The following is a 23,373-nucleotide window of genomic DNA, read 5'->3' on the forward strand; positions in this document are numbered from 1 at the left end:
TCGTTGCTCACAGCTGTGTAGAGGGGGGATGAGGGTCTTTATGAGGTATAAGGTTTGGTTTGCACAAAACCAGCCTATACACCAACACTGGGTAAGTTACTCATGTAGTGTAAAAACATTATTACACATTAGTTAAAAAGTAGTCATATTTCTTTACTTATCACTTGCAATAAACAGTAATATATTACATCACTCATTATATTACCATGTTACATTTAAAGTAAACTCAAAACGTGCCGTGCAACAAGGTTATTTTGGAACTGAATCCACTTTATTGAAACAAAAATCAGCAGTCAATCTGCAGAAGTGCAAAAATGGCAGCCGCTCCAAGTAAAAATTCAATTGATTATTTCTGCCTCCATAGGACTTAGTAATGAAGTAACTCATTGTTACATTGCTTAGTAATTGCAATTTTACTCTTTGGTGAACTGTAATCCCCTCTACTACTTTTTACGGTCTTAAATATCAAAAGTGCAGTATATATTACTGAGTTAAGAGTTATTGTCCAACCTCTGAATTCTTATTATCTATCATGTTTACTATAAAATGTATGTTTATTTTCATAGTTCTATTATAACCCGTGCATCGGCTACGTCAACTTCTATGGGAGGTTAAAAACATTGTGCACATAGTGGGACTTAAATTTGAATTCTTTGCATCCTGATCTGACAAAATGCTGTTTACATGGCACTAATTTTAGGATTAAGATTGGGATATTGCTATCCATGCATTTGCTCTATTGGGGAAGGTTTGAAACCTCTTAAATATGAATACCAAGTGATTAATACACTACAAGGCAGTGGCCTTGTTTTGTAGAGGTTGCCATTTTGTGCCTCCATGGGGGAGAATTAATGTCACCAATTCTTACACACCGGTCCTTTAAAGGTCCCATTGGGATTATGGGTAATATCCTCAAGTTCCTGACAATGTTTCACACTGGACCTCCTAGTGAAATGACGACACTTCAATACATTAATGGCTTTTACTTCTTTAGTCTCTTTAATAAAGTTATTTTCTTTAAACTTGTTTTCCCCCCCATTTCCTTAACCCTGAACACAGCTTATTATCTAAACCCACAAGTATGCTTCTACTTAAAAATACCATGTAAAGACAGTAGTGGATGACTGGCCACTGTGGACGCCTGTGCAATGGCAAGATGTCAGTGATTCATCAGGCTGTAAGATGTTATTCACAAGCTTTTAGGTTTGTGGCTATGGTCTACAATGTGCTGTAAATAAACACAAAGCCGTTCCAGAACTTGATACGAAGAAAGTGATTTAATCTTTGTAGCAGTTTCCACCAGCACAGTCAACAAACATCATGGTCTCACTAACTCCTCTAAGTGGTTTTATCTTCAAACCAAATATAACTGCAAGGGTAAAAGCAACTGATAAACATGTTTCCAGTGGTGACTGCAGGTCAGTGTGCAGGTGTTTGTGGTAGGTAGGCTGGAAAATTTAATTCCTCACTTTGAGTGGAGGAAACCTGGCTGAGAGAAACAGGGCACGTTGCTGTTTGCAATTACACTTTTTTTTGCCTTCATAGACAGAAACGTAGAGACTTCCACATACTGCACGGTGCTGCAGACAGACTGAGAGGAAACTTTGACAAGAACATTTCTCATGTCACACTGCCGTCATGTGTTCCACCTTTCATATTATATTTATTAAAATCAAACGCATCAACGAGTTGCTGTTAAAGACATTTTTTGAGGAGAGGAAAAACAACAACAATATTGGAATGACTCAACACAGAAATGACTACAGGCCGTTAAGACAGAACCCCCAAAAACCTCAGCGTACTGATGCTGAAAACATAGCTTTTGAGTTTAATCACTTTGATGAACACGCGTAGGAATAGTCACATCCAGCATTTGGACTGGTTACACTGACGCATCCTCTGATTCACATCAGTAAAAGTGAAAACAAACACAGTAGCGTGTGTGGGGTGACCTCACATTAAAAAAGAAGACACAACAAAACAACAGCAAAACAAAGACATAACAATTAAAGCAGGTCAATATGGAATGTCATTCCAGAACACGATCACAGACACTAAATTATAACGCTTGAGGCATACCTCAACATATTTCAGTGGCTACGTCATCTGTGCATTTATAATGCCTGTCAGTAGTGCTGCACTGAAGAGAAAGACGTGTAAGTAGTCCGTTCGATTACACACCTCGCATTAGGAGCTGCCTTTCAGGTAAAGGTTACACTTATCATTAAAGCAAAATGGTTGAAGGAAGACAAATAAATAAAAAGCTGTCCGTATATCAGATCAGTGTTGACACAGCGTCGTCATACATACAGATTGTATTTACAGCGTGTCATTGTGCTCCGAGACGGGTGTCGACGCTGAAAACACATGTAAGCACTTGGGTGACAATGATTAAAAGAAAAATAAAATAAAAAACAATCACACTTTGTAGCTCATTAGCTTATAGAAACATTAAAGACACTGGGCTCGAGTTTTTGAGTGCAGGTGTAAACATTAACTAAGGCTGAGGGATATGTCTAGAAAATAATCAGTAAAAAATATTCCTTAGTCTTGCTCCACGGGATACTTTCCCCATTATTTTTTCTCTTCTGGAACATCTGCTTTGCATTTTAAGAGAAAAAGGTAGAAAATATATCTATACATATATATATCCTTTGGTGAGGGAAAGAATCCAATATGTGATATTCTCTATTCAAGTAAAAGCGATTATAGGATTATATACATGGAGAACACATGCTTATCCTGGGAAATAATGGATCTGTATTCGAGGTCTGGAATGCTACTCTATGGCAGTTCTACCAACTTTGGGATAAATAATATTTACAAATATATATATTTTTTGCATTCGAGTGCATTATAGAAATGGCTATGATCAGATTTATTGTTCTCCAAGTGCACAAATGGGCAACAATCTTTTAGTTTGCGAACGTTTGTTTGAAAAAGAAACTGCACTGTTGTGATTATTGCACAAATAGGAAACACATTCGATGCGCACACAGGAATCGAACTTGACGTTTGACCAATGCAGTCACATTAAGTTAGGACAAACTTTGTAACAATGGACACAGAAATATGTGGGTGACTTCAGTCCCCCTATGGAGTGAAGAAGCTGGACAAGAACAATAGTATTAAAAATCAGGGTGGACCAGGGTGAAGACTTTGGTTGTCCTTGGTAGTCCTCTTGATGCAAAGAGAAGCGTGGGGTGAAGACGGGTAATGGGGGGGGGGAATATCAGATATAAAGAGGTAAATTAAGGGAGGTAGAGTGAACTGGAAGGATGGAGGGAGCTTGAGGGCGATGTGGCTCAGTCCTGCAGCAGGCTCTCCTCAGACATCCACCCCATAGAGGGAAGCGGCTGTTCGCGTCTGGAGTACTTCAGCTGCAGCAGGTCGCCCACTTCACTGATGGCCTCCAATGCCTGCGACAGCAACAGGAAGAATGCTATTAATCATTCTATCCAAACAGACAATATAAACAATAATATCAGTTGAGATGAGAGAGGATAGTCCGACATAAAAGCCAGACAATTTAAAAAAAAAAAAAAAGAAAAAAAAGATAAATGATGAAGTGATAAACCCTAATCACACAGGGATTTTAACCATTCAACATGGCAGCGACATGACGGAGAGGGGAGGCTTGGTGAACTGAAGGCTCTCTGCAACCCGTCCACATCTTTCCACAGGAGACTGTATCAGCGTTGCAACACTGCAGGACACCTGGAAACAATTTACCTTCCTCCTGACCCTTTTTCTGATTCTGTGGTTTGAGAAATAGAGAGGATCGGCTTTTCCAAAGAGGGAAAAAGCGGCTCCTCGTAATGCTCTACAAAGAGAGCCTGATGCCCTTTAAATGGACTATTAGAAACGGTGTTGACACACTACTCAGTAAGATGAATGAAGTGTCTTTGGAGAGACAGAACAGCTAAAATTAAAGTCTGTATTGGAGCCACACTATAATACTTAGAGACAGTTTGGCCTTCCACATTCCTTTATAATAAAGGACATATTGGAAGCCTTTATTATTCAACACACACGTGCGCACACACACTTGCACAAAGTTGTCGGGCAAATCTGGTTAATTAACAGCTGACAAAGCCTACTGAATGCTTAGATCTATGATCCCCCATGGGTCCAAATAAACTTTTAAATCAAAAAATTAAGTCTTCAGTTATAATTGCCTTGACAACATTTCATTTAGTGGTGAAGAAGATGGCCTTGTCATTCTCCGTTTGAGGTTAGAAGTAGAATGTTTTCTTTTTTTAAAAGACCAAAAGCCGTAAAACACACACACAACGTAAAACACACATTAAGTTAGATTTTAAAGCCATTGTTGTTTCCACATATTTAAAAGCTGTTCTGTTCCTTCTGCACATGGAAACTAGAGTAAAGACTTCGGATTTATTTTATTGCCATTTTCTCTGAAAAGAAAAATGGTGGTAAAAAAATAAAAAAAATGGGCAAAGGAGCTGCTAATACTGTTACCTGCCATCATAGTCCATTTTGAATCTATATGGTCCGTTTCTGAGTTTCTCAGTTTTAACATGTAATAATATTTTTCAGATTTCCTTAATAAATTAAAATAAACTATAATAGATACACTTGTTCATTTGAAATGACTTTGTGTTTTGGAAAGACTTACAGTGTCAAGCATCTCTCTGGTGTGGGCAGCAGAAATGCAGAAACGCGCCCTCGACTCGATAATGGGTGTCGCTGGAAAGCCGACGACCACTGTGCCGATGTTCCTCTTCAGCATCTCGCGGCCAAATGCCCTGGAACGCAATGACAACTTTACACACATGTCAAGAATAACTTGTGGTCTTTTTTATCTCTAGCACCATATATTGGAGATGTTCTCCAGTGAAATCAAAAACAGCTTTTCACACATGAAGTCCAGTTCTAGATGTGATTTTAAGATTCTTCTCATTACCTACTTTAAAAGCACATTATATACAAAATAACATGCACGGCATACCCAATTTTCGCAGGCATGTACAACATCAATGGTACAACGGGCGAGTCGTCATTGCCGTAGGTGATGAAACCCATGTCGCAGAGTTTCCTTCGGAAGTAGGTGGTGTTCTGTGACAGCTGTCTGAGGCGATCAGCACCTGGACAAAAACAGAGAAACGGATGAATGGTATTTTAGAGCCATATTTCACAATGCAGGCATGAGCTTGGTGGTAGGTTCACTGTTAATTAAAGGCTAATTAATGCCAGTTATTTGGGGGGCATTAAACCTATAGTCCTCCTTTTCTGCAACTGTTTTTGTAAATGAGTAAGAAAGAATGTATTTGGATTGCAGTACCTGTTTTAAACTCTAGTTGCGCATCTTACAATAACCCCTTAAAAAAGTCCACTGTGTAAGAGGGTTTACTAAGTCAATTTGAATATACTACCTATTAGAATGTTTGTACAAGTGTATAATTGAATAAAAAACATAGAGGGAGGGGGAGGCGTGAATCCTCTATTTGTGACAATCTGCAGTCTCACCATTAGATGGCACTTAGACACTGGACATTTGTAAAACCGTGGTGCATCCATAATGGTGTTTTCCCTTTATTTGCCTGATTAAATCAGTACACAGTGTGCATATAGACAGGGCAATGTACATTTGTGTGATTATTATCAGTGCACTGAATTTGGCATCCTGATGCAGAAACAGGCAAGGCATCCTGCACAGATGTACGGTCTACTCAACCAGAGTAAAAACATCTCGAGACGTGTGCAGAGCCGTTAAACTGCTACGCAATTTTTGTACTTGCAAGCTTCATAAAATTTCATTATCAGCTCTTGTTCGTAGGCCAAGTAAATGAAACAACATGGGCTTTTGCAGCCTTTTCCACCTTTGATGTTTCCCGAATTCCTCCATTTTCTCTGCTTGTAAATTGCAGAACAGCTGAAGTAAGAAGTCAGGGTTAATGGAGCCAAGTCTTGTAAAATAGCCATGTCAGAAAAAAAAGACATACATGGGATGAGTGCAAAACTCTTCCATCATGGTATACACGGATTTTGAGACATCTTCCCTTTCAAGACAACCAGGATTCTTTACATCTCAGGTCAAAGGGCTGAAACTACACAGGCATCAATCCTCACGTGTGGATTCACTCACTGAATCCTCTGGCCAAGCCTCCACAGACAGCTACTTAACCAAACAAACAACCACATGGCACAGAATGCCAACAGCAACACACATCTGTTTGGCTGTGCTGAATAACAAAGCAGAAACATCGCAGCTTCAAAGAGAGCCTGAGACACAACAAAGTCTGACATTATATTATCCAGACATTTCCCCCACAGACAAGGAATCATAAGCCACTTTCAGCACTGGGTGACCGGTTGGCAAGAACCAGTGGTGTATAATATTCACTGATTTTGGTTTCCAAACGTCTTAACATTCCTTCTGTAATGAAAAAACGTTGCCATCCTAGTCCTCTTATGCCCCATGCACATATCTGATTGAGCTTCAAAGCTTCAAACAACAAATGTCAATTTTGACATAGGCTGGTGCCAGGAACCATGAGCAGCAACAAATCGTTGCCCAGCTGTCACTTCGACTTCATGTCAATGTCTGGATCTTCAAAGGCTTGAATTTCAAACAGTGACATGGCTGCAACCAATCAGACTGCCATTGTTAGTCTTCCACAAAGAAAACATGTCAAGCTGGGATATGTTGCAAGGTCAGCCACTCTGGCCTTCTCTTCTCAGAAGGTATTTGGATAAAGAATTGATGACAATGTGGAAAGGCTGCACTAAAAAAATACCCCAGGTGTTTATTCCTGTTCCTAATGACTAAACGACTGGGGAGGAAAGTAATCTGATCTTATATTAGCATTTTAAGGGAATCAATCAAGTACCATGAAGCGGTGCCGCCCTAAAAGAAAAACAAGCCCTGGTGGTCTGTTTGTGTATATAGGATGGAGGTCCACTGATCTTGTTCTGCACAGATCTCTGGCCTTTAACACCATGCTGCTTTAGGCCAGTTTCACACTAGATGCAGTGCAGTGTGTGATGGCAGCAGCACTGATCTGCTGTATCTTACTCATCTGGTGAGAACAACATACAGTTGTGTCTCATACTCACCTGCTGATTCTGCTGTGTTTTACATAATGTTTTGCCTTTGAAATCCTTAGAACATACTGTTAAATACTTTAAATACTCATCAGTACTGAAATAAATGCCAGGACTCCTCAGTATGAAGCCACAAAGTGTTATTCACTTGAAACAAGGAGAGGGCATGCTGTGTTTGTGACATATGTGGGGGATATAGATGCTCAAACTGAAGAAAAACTATTTTCACCAAATAATTTTTATGTGAGAAGCATACAGCTTGTGGTAAAAAATAGGCAAGAGAACTACTCCCAAAAAGAGACGCATGGCTCACTTGTGGGAGGCATAAAGTTCACACAGCATTGTGAACAGTATCTTTAGTTAGCATGTGTCTCATACGCGTCCCCCATGGACAGTGTAAACAGTTACATTAGTTTTGTAACATATGTGCCAATGAAAAGAGAAACGTTCCAGAGCAGTAACGCACCACACACGTGTCCAGTGCAAGACCTGGCCTCACACCCAGCATGACGGCAAAGATGCACAGACAAAGATACACCTGAAAAGCCATGAAGGGAGATGGAAGAGAAGTCAGCATGCCACCATTTGAATAGCCTAAACCACAAAGAAGCGAGGAAATGTCCAACTATGTGTAGGAGAGGACAACTGAGAGATGCCGCCACACAGGAGATATTCATCTACACTGCACTGCACTCTATGATCTTCAAAATATGAAGTGTTTAATGACTATAAAATAAACAAACGTCTGCCAAAGTAACGTAGACAGAATACTTACTGTCACCTAGCTCCTTGATAGCAGCCTTTGCATTTTAATAGATAGACTACAAGGCACATAATATGAGGAAGTCAAAAGCACAAAAGCTGGCAAAGGGGATGGGAGTTGAAGTTTTGATGTTTTCTCAAAATCTGGACATCAGGTCTATGCTGCCACCCTGTGGTTATATTTAGTAATACCAGGCACCATAGAATCCCACATCATTTCATTGCTGTTGCAAATGCAATAGAGAAAACCAATACAAATAGAAGCTCATCAAAGGTGCGTCTTAAATCCAGCAAATACTTATCACATCAAATGTTCTTTTCAATTGTATATTTTCTGTAAAAGGCCCACCAAAGGCTCTTTTAAAACCACATACTAATGGTAATCACTATAGATGTATTTTTAAGTAACTGGCCTACCTAGTGTGGTCCCATCCTCTCCCATGATGATCTCCATGGAAGAGATTATCTGCTGTACCACAGGAGGGGACATGGAGGTAGCATACAGGGCGCTGTGAGAGTGGCTCCGCAGGTAGTCGATCAGGTCCTAACAGAAAAATTACATTGTGACATAAGAAACTTTTTTCCCAGACAGTGAATCAACACTAAGGATGGTTGCATGATACAGGACACAACATGTTTCTAGAGAAGAGACAATTGCTCCAACAGGGGAAGCAATGGATAGAATTTCTTGGCAACATTGCAGAAACCTTTTGACTAAAGGCCCCGATACAGTGCTTGATTATAAGTACATTTTTGGAAATACTACTTTTCAGATTTTCCCCTCAGTTTTAATCCAGAACAGGAACAAGTCTATGCAAGTAATAAATAATAATAATAATAATAATAATAATAATAATAATAATAGGTTTGTTGTAATTAAGGCATTTCTATATTAAACAATAGATGATAATAATGTCAGCTGGGATTGGCACCAGTGGCCCCACAACCCTCATGTGAAGGATACACTTCACATCCTCTACGTGAGGGTATTGGGGCCACTATGAATGTCATTATATCCAGTGAATATAATAACAATGTTATGCAAGGAGCCTAAAAGTGTGAATACTGTAAATTAATCTGTAATAAATGGACACCATTTGTCAAATTAAGAGCTTATGCATCATTTTTGTTGTTGTTTGCTACGTGAGATCTGGTCAACTCGTACTGTTTTTTTTGTTTTTATTTTTTAAAACAGACATGCTTTCTTTTGTACTCTTACTAGAAATTAGAGCTTACACTGAAACACATCATTGTTCAGAGAAACAGGAAGTAAAACATGTAACTTCTAGTAAACGATTGATCAACACTGAAACTGAATGACACATGTGTTGGGTTTCCACAATTTTTACAAATGTTCCTGCAACTTTTTTTTTCTAATAATAAGCATCTAATCCTAACCCACCTTTCTGCCTCCGATGTATCCTCCAGCAGCACCAAAGCTCTTAGTGAATGTTCCCATCATGATGTCCACGTCTTTGGGGTCCAGGCCAAAGTAGTCCACCACACCCTTACCGTTAGGCCCCAGGGCCCCGATACTGTGGGCCTCATCCAGGTACAGATAGGCCTTGTAGCGTTTCTTCAGAGCAATGACTTCTGGTAGACGCACTATGGATCCCTCCATACTTCAGGACACACAATAAAGAAAAACAAATACAGGACAATTTTAAAGGACTTTTTAAGTGCTGTAGATGAATCGAAGCAACACTTTTCACATCAACATTACAATGACTTGAGTCACACAGTCACAACAATGTTGGGTGTCTTTGACTCTTAAACTGGTTTCCTTGATCTACTGTGAATGCAAACACGTCTGAATCATTTTGTAAAGATTTCACTTTGTTGGTGATGGCTAATGATTGTAGACATATGGGCAAAAAAACCCAAAAAATTCTATTTTAAGTAAAAAATCTCCAATACATGAAATTGTACTTGTGGGTAGGAATGATGTGAAACCGTTTTGATGGCATAGTGAAAAAAACGCTATGAATGTGACCATATATTTCTATTTAAAAATAAACTAATCTTGGACTAACTGATGACTACAATCTGTGACTTAAATCTGACCCTATAAACAACGGCTTAGCAGTGTATGTGTGGGTGTTAATGTGTTATTTTAGCAGCTGTAGCAGTTGTTTTGAGAAAAATAGAAACCTAACTCCATGAACACAGCAATAGTAATGAAGGACATTGATTATGTTGGGCAGTTTATCTTTGTACTATTGATCGACAGGATTAAAGAGTGGACACAGTTTCTTAAGGCCATTATTTTCTATATTTAAACAAATGGTAGCATCAGGGAATGTTGCCATCATAGTAAAGACCCAGTAACTTTGAATGCTGGTATTCATGTTTTGTGATCGTGTGTCTTCTGAAATGTATTAAGAGACAATTAACTACCAGTCAAGCCAAATTAAGATTAATGATTCTTCGCTCAGAAAAGTGCAGGTGCAAAATAATTGGTAGTAAACACAAGTGTAATGATGTGCCATAAAGATATTCAAGATAAAACAGACACAAATTTTAATTAGCTGAGTAAGCTTAGGTTTTATAGTCACTAATTATCTAGCTCAGGAAGCACAAGAGTGAACATTTGTGTGTATAAGGTCTCTGGTGTGTACTATGCCGTAGTGTATGAAATAGATCAAATTGATTTATACCTGTATATGCCCTCCACCACAATAAGGATTTTCTTCCAAGGTCGGTGTGTTCTCGGCTGCCCATGTACAATAGCGTCTCTCAGCAGCTTCTCTAGGCTTTGCATGTCTGCAACACAAATACAACACACCTTTTCACACAAGTTTCAAGTTACGCAATAAACAATTGATAATAAGTTGCTAGCCAGGAATAGATCTTGTTCCACTAAAGTAATATGAGAGCATTTGCTAATTAATGGCTGAGTGAATATTTTATGATTGCAAGCCTTTGAAGCATTGCGTGTACTCTCAAGCAGATCAGCCCGTTTTCCCAGTTGCTGAGAGTTAGCTTGGAAAACGATCAATCTCTGGTCTCTGTAAGCGTTTTTGTGTCTGTACATGTTTGCCCTGAACCAAGAAACAAAATTAATGAATTACACCACACCCACTCTGTGATTCAATGCAGTAAATGAGAGAAAGACTAAGCTGTAGTAAATTAATGAAGAACTACAGAGATAAGTGAGTGTGGAGGCAATTTCCATTGAGTGAGGCCATTTGCTGCAGGATACACACACCTATTTACTTTCCTGCTGAGTAAAGCAGCTTATCTCTAGCTCACTGTGTTAAAAGATCACTTCTAGTTACCTTAATCCCATATATCTATATTGCTGCATGCATTTGGTGTACTCCAAGACACAATTCTAAGTAGTCTGGTGAAAGGAGTCTCTTGTTGGAGGTCACTCACTGTTGTGTTTGAAGACCCGAATTGTGGAGCCAGACAAACGGGCTCCCAGCACCAGCGACGCATGGTTCAGCTCATCACTCAGGATGAGACAACCCTAAAATGAGAATGACATTTGTTTAGTTCATTTTTAGAGTGTACAAGGTTTGATGTTTTTAAACTGGTGATTTGAAGTTGGGGGAAAGACAGGCAATCATCAATGATCAAAAGTCAAAAACCTCTTTCAATTCAAATACATAATAGAGTGAATTAATTATTAACCCGGGCTGTAATTAACAACAACACCAATAATACATTTTATTTAAACAGCACTCTTCAAGCTTAAGCAAAAAGTGCTAGCCTAATAAAAAGGGAGAACACATTTAAACCAGAAACCCAAGTTTTGGAATATGCCAAAGTAAACCTTCAAAAAACACTTGGCCCAAACTTGGATATTAAACAAAGTGTGGCTAGAAAGAATGGATTAAATGTGGCTACAAGAAAATGACTTCCTTGGTAAGTGATGAAGATAGCCTGGTCCAATAATCTGTGCTTAATCGGTATAATCGATTCACATGACGCCTTAATACTGATTATTTGTAATAATAAATGTAATAATCAACCACAATAATTAGTAAATTGATAATCAGTAATATAAGTTAAAGCTAAAATAGCCTGAACATTAACATTGCTACCCAATAGGAAAATAAAAAAAGGATGAGTTTTTTTCCATCACAGTAAAAAAGAACACATCCAAACATACACGTCACACCTTTACCTCTGGTCAATCAATAAATAAGCTTGTTACACAACAACTATTCCATGACATAAAGACGTCAGTTAGTCTGAAACATGATGAGCCAAGTTAAGAATTGACAGACCCTTGTGACAAGGGCAATGACTCAGGTGTTTACTGTCACTCTGTACAAGCTTCTCTGAGTCAGTCTACCTTTTTTTTCCCTTTTCACGCCTGTTCCTAATCAGGAAATGCCTTTCACGCACAAGGAACATGTGCCTTGTGCATTCACTCATATTTAAAGCAACATTGACTATAAAAGAGAGGAGGATAGAGTTGACTTGACATTAGTGATTCGTTGGGGTTAAAAACACTTAATTCACTGACCTCCTGCACTTAAAGTTTTGTTTCGAAAACTTTGCAGAAACTATTGTGTCATACAGAAACTATTGTGTCACAGGAATGAGTCTGAACTCTTCCAGCTTAATGTGGTTTGTTGTTTCCCCTTTAAACAGGAAACTTAAGTTAAAAAGAGTTTTTCATTAACAGTAAAACTCATGAGCACAAAAGGAAATAAAAATATATAAAATCATCAATAATGAGATGTTGTAGGTAGAGCAAAGAGTAAGTGACATAATTCCATACCTTCCCAGTGAGAGCAGGAATGTTCATGGAGTTGGTTGCAAAGCCCATGCCAAAAGCCATGGTTGACTCAACACCCAAGAACCTTGCAACCAACTGTTCCAGCTCCTCGTGGATGTCCAGGTTCCCTGAAAACAACTCTCCATTACTGTACTGCAACTTACAGAGTTGGATTGTTTGTTTTTATTTTTTTTTAAAAAGATCAGGCCCCACTTGTTTTCTTTGACCATTTACACCTATACTTCTAAGGGCAGTCCAATTTTCCTTAAATCATCTTACTAATCACTAACCCCAGCCTTTATTTTCTACTTAAAGAGTTCTGTAGTTGACCAGGTCTAAGTGAAGCAGATGTTAACTCAGATAAAAAAAATCATGCGAGGTGCTTAGGAAACAAATCTCATGTCCAAAAAGATTTTGACCATTACCGATCTCACAGCGAGTGCTGCCCACTCCAACTCCGTACTTCTGTGTGGTTTCAATAGCAGCGTCAGCACAAGCCCCAGTGTTCTCAGCAAAGCCGAGGTAATTGTATGAGCCCATATTGATGACATCTTTCACCACCTTGCCCGTGTGTCTGAAAGAGACACAGACGGAGAGAATTAGACAGAGAATCGTTGCCTCACTTTTTAATTAGAAGTAGCTCCCCTGTGTGACCTTCTCTGCACTGGTGCCTTGGCAATACTTTTCTTGTGAGTGTTGCTCTTTCACTGCCACAGCTATCATGCCCCATGATAATACACAATGTGATTGTGCCAGGGGAACAAGCAAAGACCAATGGCTGTGTATATTATACTACAACAGAGATAAATAGAAATGACACAACAGTTGAGTCTACAGAAATATCTTTGCACTTGGCAATCCCCAAAAAACTTTATTAACTGTATATTTGTATCATCACTATTCATGCAGATCTTTTATAGTTGGTGTTAAAATTAGGAAGTGAATATAATTACGCAAGAATCAGCTGGTTGTTTCATATATGACCTCTCTCTGTAGCTTTAAAACTAATTTTCACTCATAGTACCGCTGTCATTTGTGGAGGTTGTGTGATAGTTTTGTCAGTCAATGATATTCTAGTCCAGCGTCATATGACGGAATTTATTGCTTTCAACATGACTATTGGATTCACAGCTTACATCACTCTGGTTATCAGTAATCTATGGTTATTGAGTTTCCTGTTGATCAAACCCATAGAAACACATTCTTGTGGGGAAGTGTTAACCAACATTGACAACGCCTTCCTTCCACCCTGTATAGAACAACACACACACACATACACACACAATCACAACAGAAAAAGAAAACTTACTCAAACGTCCAATTGTAGTCATGGGAAACTCTCTCCACGAGGTCCATCTTAGCACCAGGCACACTACAGATGGGTCGGTTCCAGTTGTCTCTGATCCTCATATATAAATTCCTTGTGTAAAAGTTCTCAAAGTCCTGATATAGTGGGACAAAATCCTGTGGAGGCAATGGGAAAGACAGTTGATTTACAATGGATAGTAGATTAAGAGCAGTAACAGCATGGTAAAATGTTCTTCTATTCTTACTGTAATGTTTTAACAAACTAGAATTTGCACAAAAGATCTGTGGCAGTACATGAAGACAGTGTTTACTGTTTAACCAGACACGACAGGTGTAGTAACAAGTGTGAGAAGACTAACAGTTAAACTCTTAGAACCTCGGCTTTGGCTATGATGTGTTACTGCACTGGAGTGGAGTAGTTTGGTGTTCATGCGTACATTTTAAATAATCATTTGCATTGAAAAGGTTAAAATGTTAAAACTTATGCACCTTCTGCTCCTCTCTCTCCCGAGCCACATGGCACTTCTCGATGTTCCAGTGACGGAGGAAGTCTCGGAGGTAGCCAAAGATGGTAAGGATGCCATAGCCCATGTAGGTGAGCACGGCTACGAGGAGAGGCGTCTCCTCAAACGACTCAACGTAGGGCTTCTTGTACAGGCTGGGGTTGTATGGGACATTCCGGTTCTGAGGTAAAATAAAGTAAAATCATTTGTAATACATTTTCAAAGTTAATCAATCAATCTGAATAGGAGAGGTTGTACAGTTTAAGCTCCCAAACCAAGCAATATCATGACTACCAGCTTGTCAACACTAAAAGCTGACTTCACTTGTTTCTTTCTATGAAGTGTTTGTATTTCCTGGTCCATATTATTTTCTACTTTTCACATTCACCTAAAAGTACTCCCAATTTTGTACAGTATAATGACATTACCATTGATGTGGAAAACCTTGAAAATTAGTATGTATATGTTTTAGTAGAGACTATTTAACGACAAATCAGAATGCGAAGGAACGCATGCCACTTTCTGTGGAAATAAGCCGTTCTAACAGCTAATAGTAGTTTCTCCTTCAAAAGGGTAATGGTTTATCTACGCTTTAAGTCTTTTTATTTATTAAATCTGCCACACTAGGCACCACCAATAAACTGTAATGAAAAGCAGATCCGACCAACCCAGTAATAGCTGTGCACACACAAGATGACAGCAGGGCTAAATAGTTAAAACTGTGTTTTTCCTTGGAAAGAGGATGAAACTGAATCTAGGCTCCATGAGCAAATTTATCAAGAGACTTTACTGTGTCAAGGCTCCCTGTGGATCAGTGAGTAGTAAAATATACAACAACCCCATTATTCATTGAGTTTAACGAATAGCAATATAGATCCTGCATTAGGGGCGGATAAGAACATGGTCACATGCAGAAGCAATGCCACAAAAACACATCACTAAGATCATTAAACCTGACTGTGGTCTGGTTGTCTACAAAACCAACATTAAACAAATGAGGGCGGTTAATCTTTGCAGGCTCTGCCCTGCAGCTTAGCAACCATACCTCATGTGACCAGTCATGCTTCTCCATGAAATACCTTCAAGCCAGAGAAGAGGAAAATGCTGTGGTGTGTATGTATTAAAACCAGTCAAAGGGTGCCCTCCCCTTAAGTCGGAAAAAAACATGGGTGCAAATGCATCTCGAGCTAACCATATTTTGCGCACACACAAGCAGTGTGGCAACAACACTGTTAAACAAATATGCCCCAACTTTCCCAGAGGAAAGTTTGGTGTTCTGAGGAGTGTTCTGAACTACAACTGATACACACCAATAATCATTCATTGTCTGTTGTTGCTATTGTTTATGGCAGTTCACTTCTATAATATTAACTGCTGGCAGTTTTGTTTTACAGCAGTTGGCTTCCGTAATGTTGCATTCCTGCATTTTTTGGATGTAATAATCCTTTACTTGTTCTCCTCCTGTTCACAGCATACATGTTATGGTAAAATAATTCATTCCATGACACAAATACATCTTAGTGTACCACTCTGAGACTTCTGAATCCAGAAGAAAGAAGAAAGCATCATTATGGATGCCAACTGCGGCTAAACACCACTACCAATCGACCAGCCAGAGACAGATGCCTACTAATGTCCTCCAGAGCAGCAAAATCTATTTCCCCTTGACATCATGTTTGCTTAATATTTTATACCAGTGGACAAACAGAGGCTGAAAACTGATAAGCGTCAGTGGTTCCATTATAGCTAGAAAAGCATAGCCATTCTACCCAGAAGAGAAACTAACCAGTACACTCAGAATACCTGCTTCTTCAAATGCTTGCTCTGCAGCTAAGGAGATGGTGCTCAAATTACATTGTGTACATAATAATAAAAGCTTGCACATGGTAAATGTTTCACATTAAGCTAAAATGAGTAAACTACAATTAACTCCAAGAGCACACATGTTCACCAATAGTAATATCTAGATACTTAATCCAGATTAACACCAAATTTCACCTGTTTTAAGATACTACCTCTTTGTCTTTCTTCGTAGTTTAAGTGTCACGGAAAATCCAATCTTGCAAGGTTAAAGGAACTGAAACACCTCATCTATACAATCCATTAATCAGACCCATTCCAAAACATGATGGGTTTCTCCATTTCCCACCCTCCCACTAATGTTCAAGAAAAATAATTCAGTACTTTTAATACTAACCCTGCAACAAAAACAGCACTGAAATAATAACATAAACATAATATGCTAGAAATGTTTCTCCTTCCTAACAATAGTCTAGCAAACATGTCATTTTCATGCATTTTCCATTTGCAGAAACACTGCGGAATAAAATCTGCTGACACGATTGTCTAATTAATTTGAGTAAACAAATCACTCACGTTGGTGGCTTCAAATACTAAGTTTGATGATGTCTATTCCCTATCAGGGTGATATTTGATAATACCACAAACAGTGATATAACCTGCAGCTGTATTCAGAGATAATAAGCACAAGAATTTAAATTATTTGACGGCAGCCACAGCATCTGGAGCTTATTGTAGAAATCAAACGTGTTGACATCAGCAGCCCCGCAGCTGAATGCTGGAATGCAATGTACTCAAACATGAGTTTGTTCATGACTTTCTGATAAAACTTAGCGTGTGTGGTTTGTAAATGTTTCTTCTGTGTTGAACCTATACAACTTGAGAGAAAACAAAGGCATGTGTGTACTCCCCACAACTTCACCACTACACACAAACACTCTTTTTTATGCTTTTCATTCGCCAGGAGGGGCCACACCCATCACAGCCTGAAGACATTCCTCTCTGAGGGGTGGTCATGTGGATACTCCATATGGAAGCTCCTTTCCCAGGAGATAGACGTATATACATACAAACACAAACTGACGGACAGTTTCTCTGGTAACAAGCAGCAAGGCCCTGCTCCCCTTCATATTGGAGTCAGTGTAAACAGAAACCAGTCTAACTTCACCCAATCACACACACACATGGATCCAGGAGAGCTAGCACAACCGGGTGTCAGATTACCAAAGAAAACAGAAGTCACCACTACACCACCAATAACAAGGTGCCAAACCATTATGGCGTGAATTATATGCACTACTAAAGTCATGTGATCAAATCCTAGATGACGAAAATGGAAGCGCCTAACAAGAATGAGCCTAAAGTTAACTCAAACACAACGTAATACTCTCAAGTTAGGCTTACTGTATGATATACAAGTCAAAATAAGTACATTAATGGCGACTTGACTGGTGACGCTAGAATGTCGTCATGATACAGCCGAAGCTCACACTACTCCTCTTCCTGCTAATGAAACCCACTCAAAGTAATGAAATTACATGGAGAAAATGTGTTAAAGCATCGACAATTTTTACCCTAATTCAAACGACGTGTCAAACAGAGCCCTACTTGTTTACAGAGCAGTTGACCGTTGGGCCTTACCTTCTCCCTGGGGCGTCGATACTTGTGCGGCTGTTCAAACAGACAGTGGTTCTTCAGGAAGCCATTTTTGCTCGTTTTTTTGCCATTCGAGGTCCGGTGACAGGCGTCTCCGGTGAACGGCTTGTTTGCGGAGCCTTCTGTCATCTTCGTCTATCGACTTGTGACTCGGAATTTCAAAACTTGAGTAATGTTCGCCGTGAAGTCATGCACGAGCTGCGGGTAGAAGACGGATTAGACGCCCACTCTGCTAGCACGAGCTTGCCGGAAACCCCCGCCCCCGGACAGTTCCTTTAGCCAATCACGTTCCTCCTGTACAAAGATCGTCTATGCATGCAACGACTCATATACTGTATATAAAATAGTTGTATAATACGTCTATGTATGCAACGACTCATATACTGTATATAAAATAGCTGTATAATAATTATCTCTCTCTCTTTCACTCTCTCTCTCTCTCTCTCTCTCTCTACCTATCTATCTTAGCCGCTTTAAAGTCATGTATATTAGATCTTCAGTTCAAAGTAGACACTTTTTGCTTTAATGCAGTGTTGTAATGTAACAAAGGACAAATACTTTATTACTGTACAACATTCACGTAGCTGTACTTTATTTATATTTCTAGCAACTTGTACTCCACTACATTTCCTCTAACTATCTTTGTTACTCCTTACTACCAAATAAAATCAGAAGAAGAGCTGGTAATGGTCTGTATTTAAGACAAGGAGACAGGAATTTAACCCACAACCTTCAAGTTAAAAGACAACTCTACCAAACAACTTCTACCAAAGTAATTTTCTGGTAAGATACTTGTACTTCTACGCAAGTATCCCTTTAAGGTACTTTATACAAGACTGCTTTGATGATAGCTTTGTACACTCTTGGCAGTCTCTCAATCAGTTTAACCTGGGTTGTTATTCCAACAGTAATGAAGGAGTTCCCAGAGGTGCTACATTTCCTTCACAATGTAGTCCAACTCATCCAAAACCATCACAATTGCGTTTAGGTTGGTTGATTGTGGAGCATTCCACCACTCCCCATTTTGGTCAATAGCCTTTACCCAAAACCCTCGCCTGGGGCTGTGTTTGGGGTCATTGAATAGTCGATAAACAAAAGATGCTCCCACAGACCAGAGGGAATGATGTGCCACTGCAGAATGCTGCGGGAACCTTGCTGGTTAAATATGCTTTGAATTTTGAATAACATTAACAAGGCAATACCAGTTAAGTATCCAAAATATAAAACTTATTCTGCTTTGATTATTTCTTTTTGTTTACTATTCCATATGTATTATTTCATAGATTTGATGTTTTAGTATTAAAAAAGAAAAAGTATTGTCCAAATCTTTGATAAATTAATAAAATTCAAACTCGGGCTATGCATGATATTTAAAACATTAAGATATAGAACTCTGGGTCTATACCCCTGGAACCAGTCTCTGCTATGGAGTATTTTCAAAACACAGATTAATTATTCATTAAATGTAATTGAATTGAATGACATAAAAGTGACAAGATTTGTCCTAGGAAGAATGGGGTTTTGGATATATGAAATTTTCATTTTTATCAGGATAAGACTGAATTATGAATGTATGTTATACATATCCAGACTAGTAATGAGATGTTAAAATGGCTCACTCACTCATGCCATTAGCTTTGATTCATGTGTGATCTGTGTAATTCATGAAGTGGCAGAAAAAGGGTTGTTTCAAAAAAAATAACCAGATGAAGAAAGAAAAGTCATAGCATACTAAAATTAACATTATTATACACAAATAGTTGAAATTGTAGAAGATAATGTGTTAAACAAACCTAAAAACCAAGAATCTATGCAATAATGCTGCCGCTGCAGTCTTTCCACGGTGACAGGTGATTGTGTACGTAATTATTTTTAATAATACCCTCTTGTATACTTTTATATCCCTGTTGTATATCTTCTTGTATTGCTCATTATATGTGTGTGTTTTGTGTGTGTGGTTGATAGTAGAACAGTGTGGGAGCTCCTTACATTGCCACCTCCCTTCTCCTCCCTCACCCACTCTTCAGTGTGGGCCCAGCCCATGGAAATTACTCATAATAACCCTTAGCGTCAGACAAATTTTTCCAGCTGTGCCTCACCTGTGCTGGGGGGATGAAAAACAAGGGTCAAGGCCATCAACAAGGAGATTCCTGTAGGAAAAAGTGAGCAGGGACAGTGGGCTGTGTGGAGTAGTTCAGACAGTTTAAAGTCCACTTTAAGGAATATTGTGGAATATGTGACAGAACTCTCTGTAGTGTATCTGACTCACTGATAAACTGAAAAAAGTATCTGTATCATAAAAACTTTAAATTTATTACATACAATGTGTTGTACTTTTACTCTTTAAAAGCATTACTCTAGAAGTCTACATAACGACAGCTGGATTTTCTTTAGTTGTCTGTATCTAAATGCACTTATTATACGTCTAAACTCCTTAAGATACAAGGGCCTGGATGACTGAGAACCCTCACAAACATGAAGTATTATGTTTTTCACAATAGCATGTGTGCTTAATGTTGTACTCAGACACACAGAAGAAGAAAAAGAAAAAGACCTCTGTGTCAAGAGAATACAGCAACAACAGGAGAGTTTCCTGGATTTTGCGATGAACCTCTAGGTTGCACTTCCTGTTCTCTTCCTGTTTGGTAAATGTGGACTGGTGGTACGTGCCAGTCAGCAGGGGCCCCTTTGTATTTGCATGTGTCTCTGATAAGGTGTGATTGTTTATGTAAAACCATGCAAACAATCCCTGTTCAGACTAACACTTCATAAGACTCCAGTTCCATAATCCTGTTCCTGCTCTAAATGCTCCTAGATGGCACTGTTGGACAACACAAAGGCTGAGTGTGTGTTGAAGGACCCACAGACAGAGGTTATGTTGATGTACAGGGTTATAGTTCAGTAATTGGAGACATTGTTGTGCTGCACATTTTTTCTAGGTTGTGGCATCTGTGATTAAGCCACTGACGATAACATCTGTGGAATCAGTTGCAGAGGCTTTATTCCTTCATCTTTCCACTCAAGGTTGTAACCTTGATTGTGTAATAATGAAACATCAGTCTGGTCAGTTGTTGCCATGTGTGCACGAAGACAGTTCAACTCCCATCCATTCCAAACCCGATAGAGGTGATAAGTATCAAGGTTTAATAGGATCAGAGGCAGGGTTAAAAGAAAAGTGGATGTGATCGCATTGATACAGATGCTGCAAGGAGCCTTACTCATCTAATCCAAGTGCACCACCACAATCGCATGCTTCACTTTGAATATGGTGCAAATTAATACTAAGCCACTTTTGTGATTTTACTGCCCACTAAGTTGAAAACAAACAAGAGTGACACTGGTGTTACATTTGAATCTATAATAGTCAAGCACTGGCTCCTGTGAGTTAGTGGTGGGAATGGGCCCCACAGCAAATGCATCTTAGGGCCCCATGAAAGCCTCTGAATAAAAACCCCATTATATTAAATATATTAAGTCACAATTTGTCAAAAACACTACTATAGGAGGTGTAAAAACATACATAGATATTGAATCAATGGCAGGAATGTTCAGAATGAATTGGACAAAAGCTTTTCTGTCACAAAACTGAATCAATATGTTTTTATATCCCCAAGAATATATTTTTTTAAAAAAGGGGTTTGAATTTTTGTTAAAATATGACTTTAAAGTCACAAAATTGCCTTTGAAACTGTCAACTGGCTGATTGTACTCAATTCCATTGTAAGTCGCTTTGGATAAAAGCGTCTGCTAAATGACATGTAATGTCAAAAGATCATCAAAATGATATTTGACCACAACTATAGTCCACATGGCTCCACCTTGTGGAGCAGCAGAACAATTACATCAAATAGAAAAAACCTTATTCAATAAAAAAAAATGTTTCATCGCTGAACTGATAGATGAACATGGTTCAATCTTGCTGAACTCAATTATTTCAATGAAAAATGTAATGTGCAATATTCTTATAAACAATACAGTAAAACTACTCCAATACAGCTGATAAAAATACTATCTCTATTTTAAAGATCGGCTTACTAGATATACAAATAGGACAAATGCTAATTACTGATAAAATAATTTCATAATACTTTTTTATGGTCATACAATGGCAACAAACATTAGAATAAGCAAGAAAATCACAAACAAATCACCCCAAAAACCAAATCATTTCAATTAAAATGATAAATGGTTATTATTCAGCAGCTTTGTTTTGTAGTGCAGAATGTAAAATTAAAAAATATCTTTTTATGTCAAATTACACCATTTGATGAACAACAGATCAAGTGGTCCCTCACTGTCGCAAGGTTTTGGGTTTATATGTGCAAAAGTCCTAAATTCAATTTTACATCTTTAAAGTAAAGTCTAATGATTTAAAAATTCTAATTACACAATTGTTTTTTTCAGGCAAGTCTTTCAAAGCCTTCACATTGTGTTTTACTTATATGGATTTAAATTTGTCACATTTTAGTTATAGTTAAGTACCATAACTTCAAAACATGTGCGATTTACACGCCTTAACCAGCTCATTAACGTGCCTTAAAATGGCATACTATGAGCAACATGAACAAAACCAAGTTACACAGGCAAAAGCTCACTATCTGCTTCATCTTTGTGAGTAGTTTTGGATCCCTAAAATTTAGTGTCTCCATATTGGTAGCAAAAGGGGAAATATTCACAACAAGAACAGACAATTCCGATATGGTGGACTAATCTTAAGTGTTGCCTCTGCTTATAACTAATATGAAAGGACAACTACCAACTCAACTACCATAGTAACTGTATTACAGCTACTGTCTACTATAGCTCCTTGACTTCTATGCGTGTGTCCTCTACAGCTAGTACTTTTTTATGTTTATTAATTTTGCACAATTAAGGAAATTTCTATCTACTGTGGCACGAGTATGTACAATTTTATGTTAATTGTACTGCAGAGAAGACAAAATGACGTCTGAAAAACATCATGTAATCATATTAATAAACCACAGAAGCAGCCGTCTTGTGTGCAGTTTCTACTCATTTATTTAAAAAGGTTTTATTTCATTCCTGACGCGCTCAGTTTACAATACAGTGATTTTCAACATGAAGGAAGCAGAGTTTATGATCTATACCAGTGTTTCCAAACCCTGGTCCTAGGGGAACACTGTCTTTGCCCTGCTCCAGCACTGATAACGAGCCATTCATTTGAATCAGGTGTGCACATGTAGCACAGTGTTCCCCAGGACCAGGGTTTGGAAACACTGATCTGCAGCCAGTGGTGATCAAGATGTTCCCTTTTTGTGCATTTTCATATACAGCCATTGTTTGAGTAATTGTTTGTAATATATCACATTAATAATCCATACTTGTTGGGACATAGTTTGCCATAGGTGCTGTTTTACACAAGTGTATGTTTGTATTCCCATAATGCAGGGGGCTTAAATACGATTTTACCAATCGATCACCATGACAACGCTCTCCTGCCATCTTTAGCTCGTAAATGCATGCAATCCTGTCGTCTCAGCTGTCACAGTGTTAAATGCATCTCAAGAGGAATCCGCTAAACCA

At 38.6% G+C, this 23,373-nt stretch overlaps 1 protein-coding gene across 1 annotated transcript; it reads right to left on the bottom strand.

The window, feature by feature from the left end:
* Nucleotides 1–1,258: 1,258 nt before the first annotated feature.
* sptlc2b (serine palmitoyltransferase, long chain base subunit 2b) lies at nt 1,259–18,079 on the bottom strand. The gene is made up of 12 exons (XM_058613838.1): nt 17,815–18,079; nt 14,360–14,554; nt 13,872–14,026; nt 12,988–13,136; nt 12,566–12,690; nt 11,209–11,302; nt 10,488–10,593; nt 9,233–9,452; nt 8,248–8,374; nt 4,973–5,108; nt 4,640–4,769; nt 1,259–3,419 (listed from the first exon to the last, which is right to left on the bottom strand). The coding sequence occupies exons 1-12, from the start codon at nt 17,956–17,958 to the stop codon at nt 3,306–3,308; spliced, it is 1,695 nt and encodes a 564-aa protein (XP_058469821.1). The 5' UTR covers nt 17,959–18,079; the 3' UTR covers nt 1,259–3,305.
* Between the last annotated feature and the right edge of the window lie 5,294 nt (nt 18,080–23,373).

Source organism: Solea solea, chromosome 17, assembly GCF_958295425.1.
Source record: "Solea solea chromosome 17, fSolSol10.1, whole genome shotgun sequence".
Taxonomy (NCBI): domain Eukaryota; kingdom Metazoa; phylum Chordata; class Actinopteri; order Pleuronectiformes; family Soleidae; genus Solea; species Solea solea.

Coding starts and splice junctions, on each gene's coding strand:
- sptlc2b (XM_058613838.1), bottom strand. CDS start 17,958: ATGACAGAAGGCTCCGCAAACAAGCCGTTCACCGGAGACGCCTGTCAC. Junction 12,691..12,987: donor CAGCACTCGCTGTGAGATCG/GTAATGGTCAAA, acceptor AGTTGTTTTCAG/GGAACCTGGACATCCACGAG. Junction 9,453..10,487: donor GTGGTGGAGGGCATATACAG/GTATAAATCAAT, acceptor TGTGTCCTGAAG/TATGGAGGGATCCATAGTGC.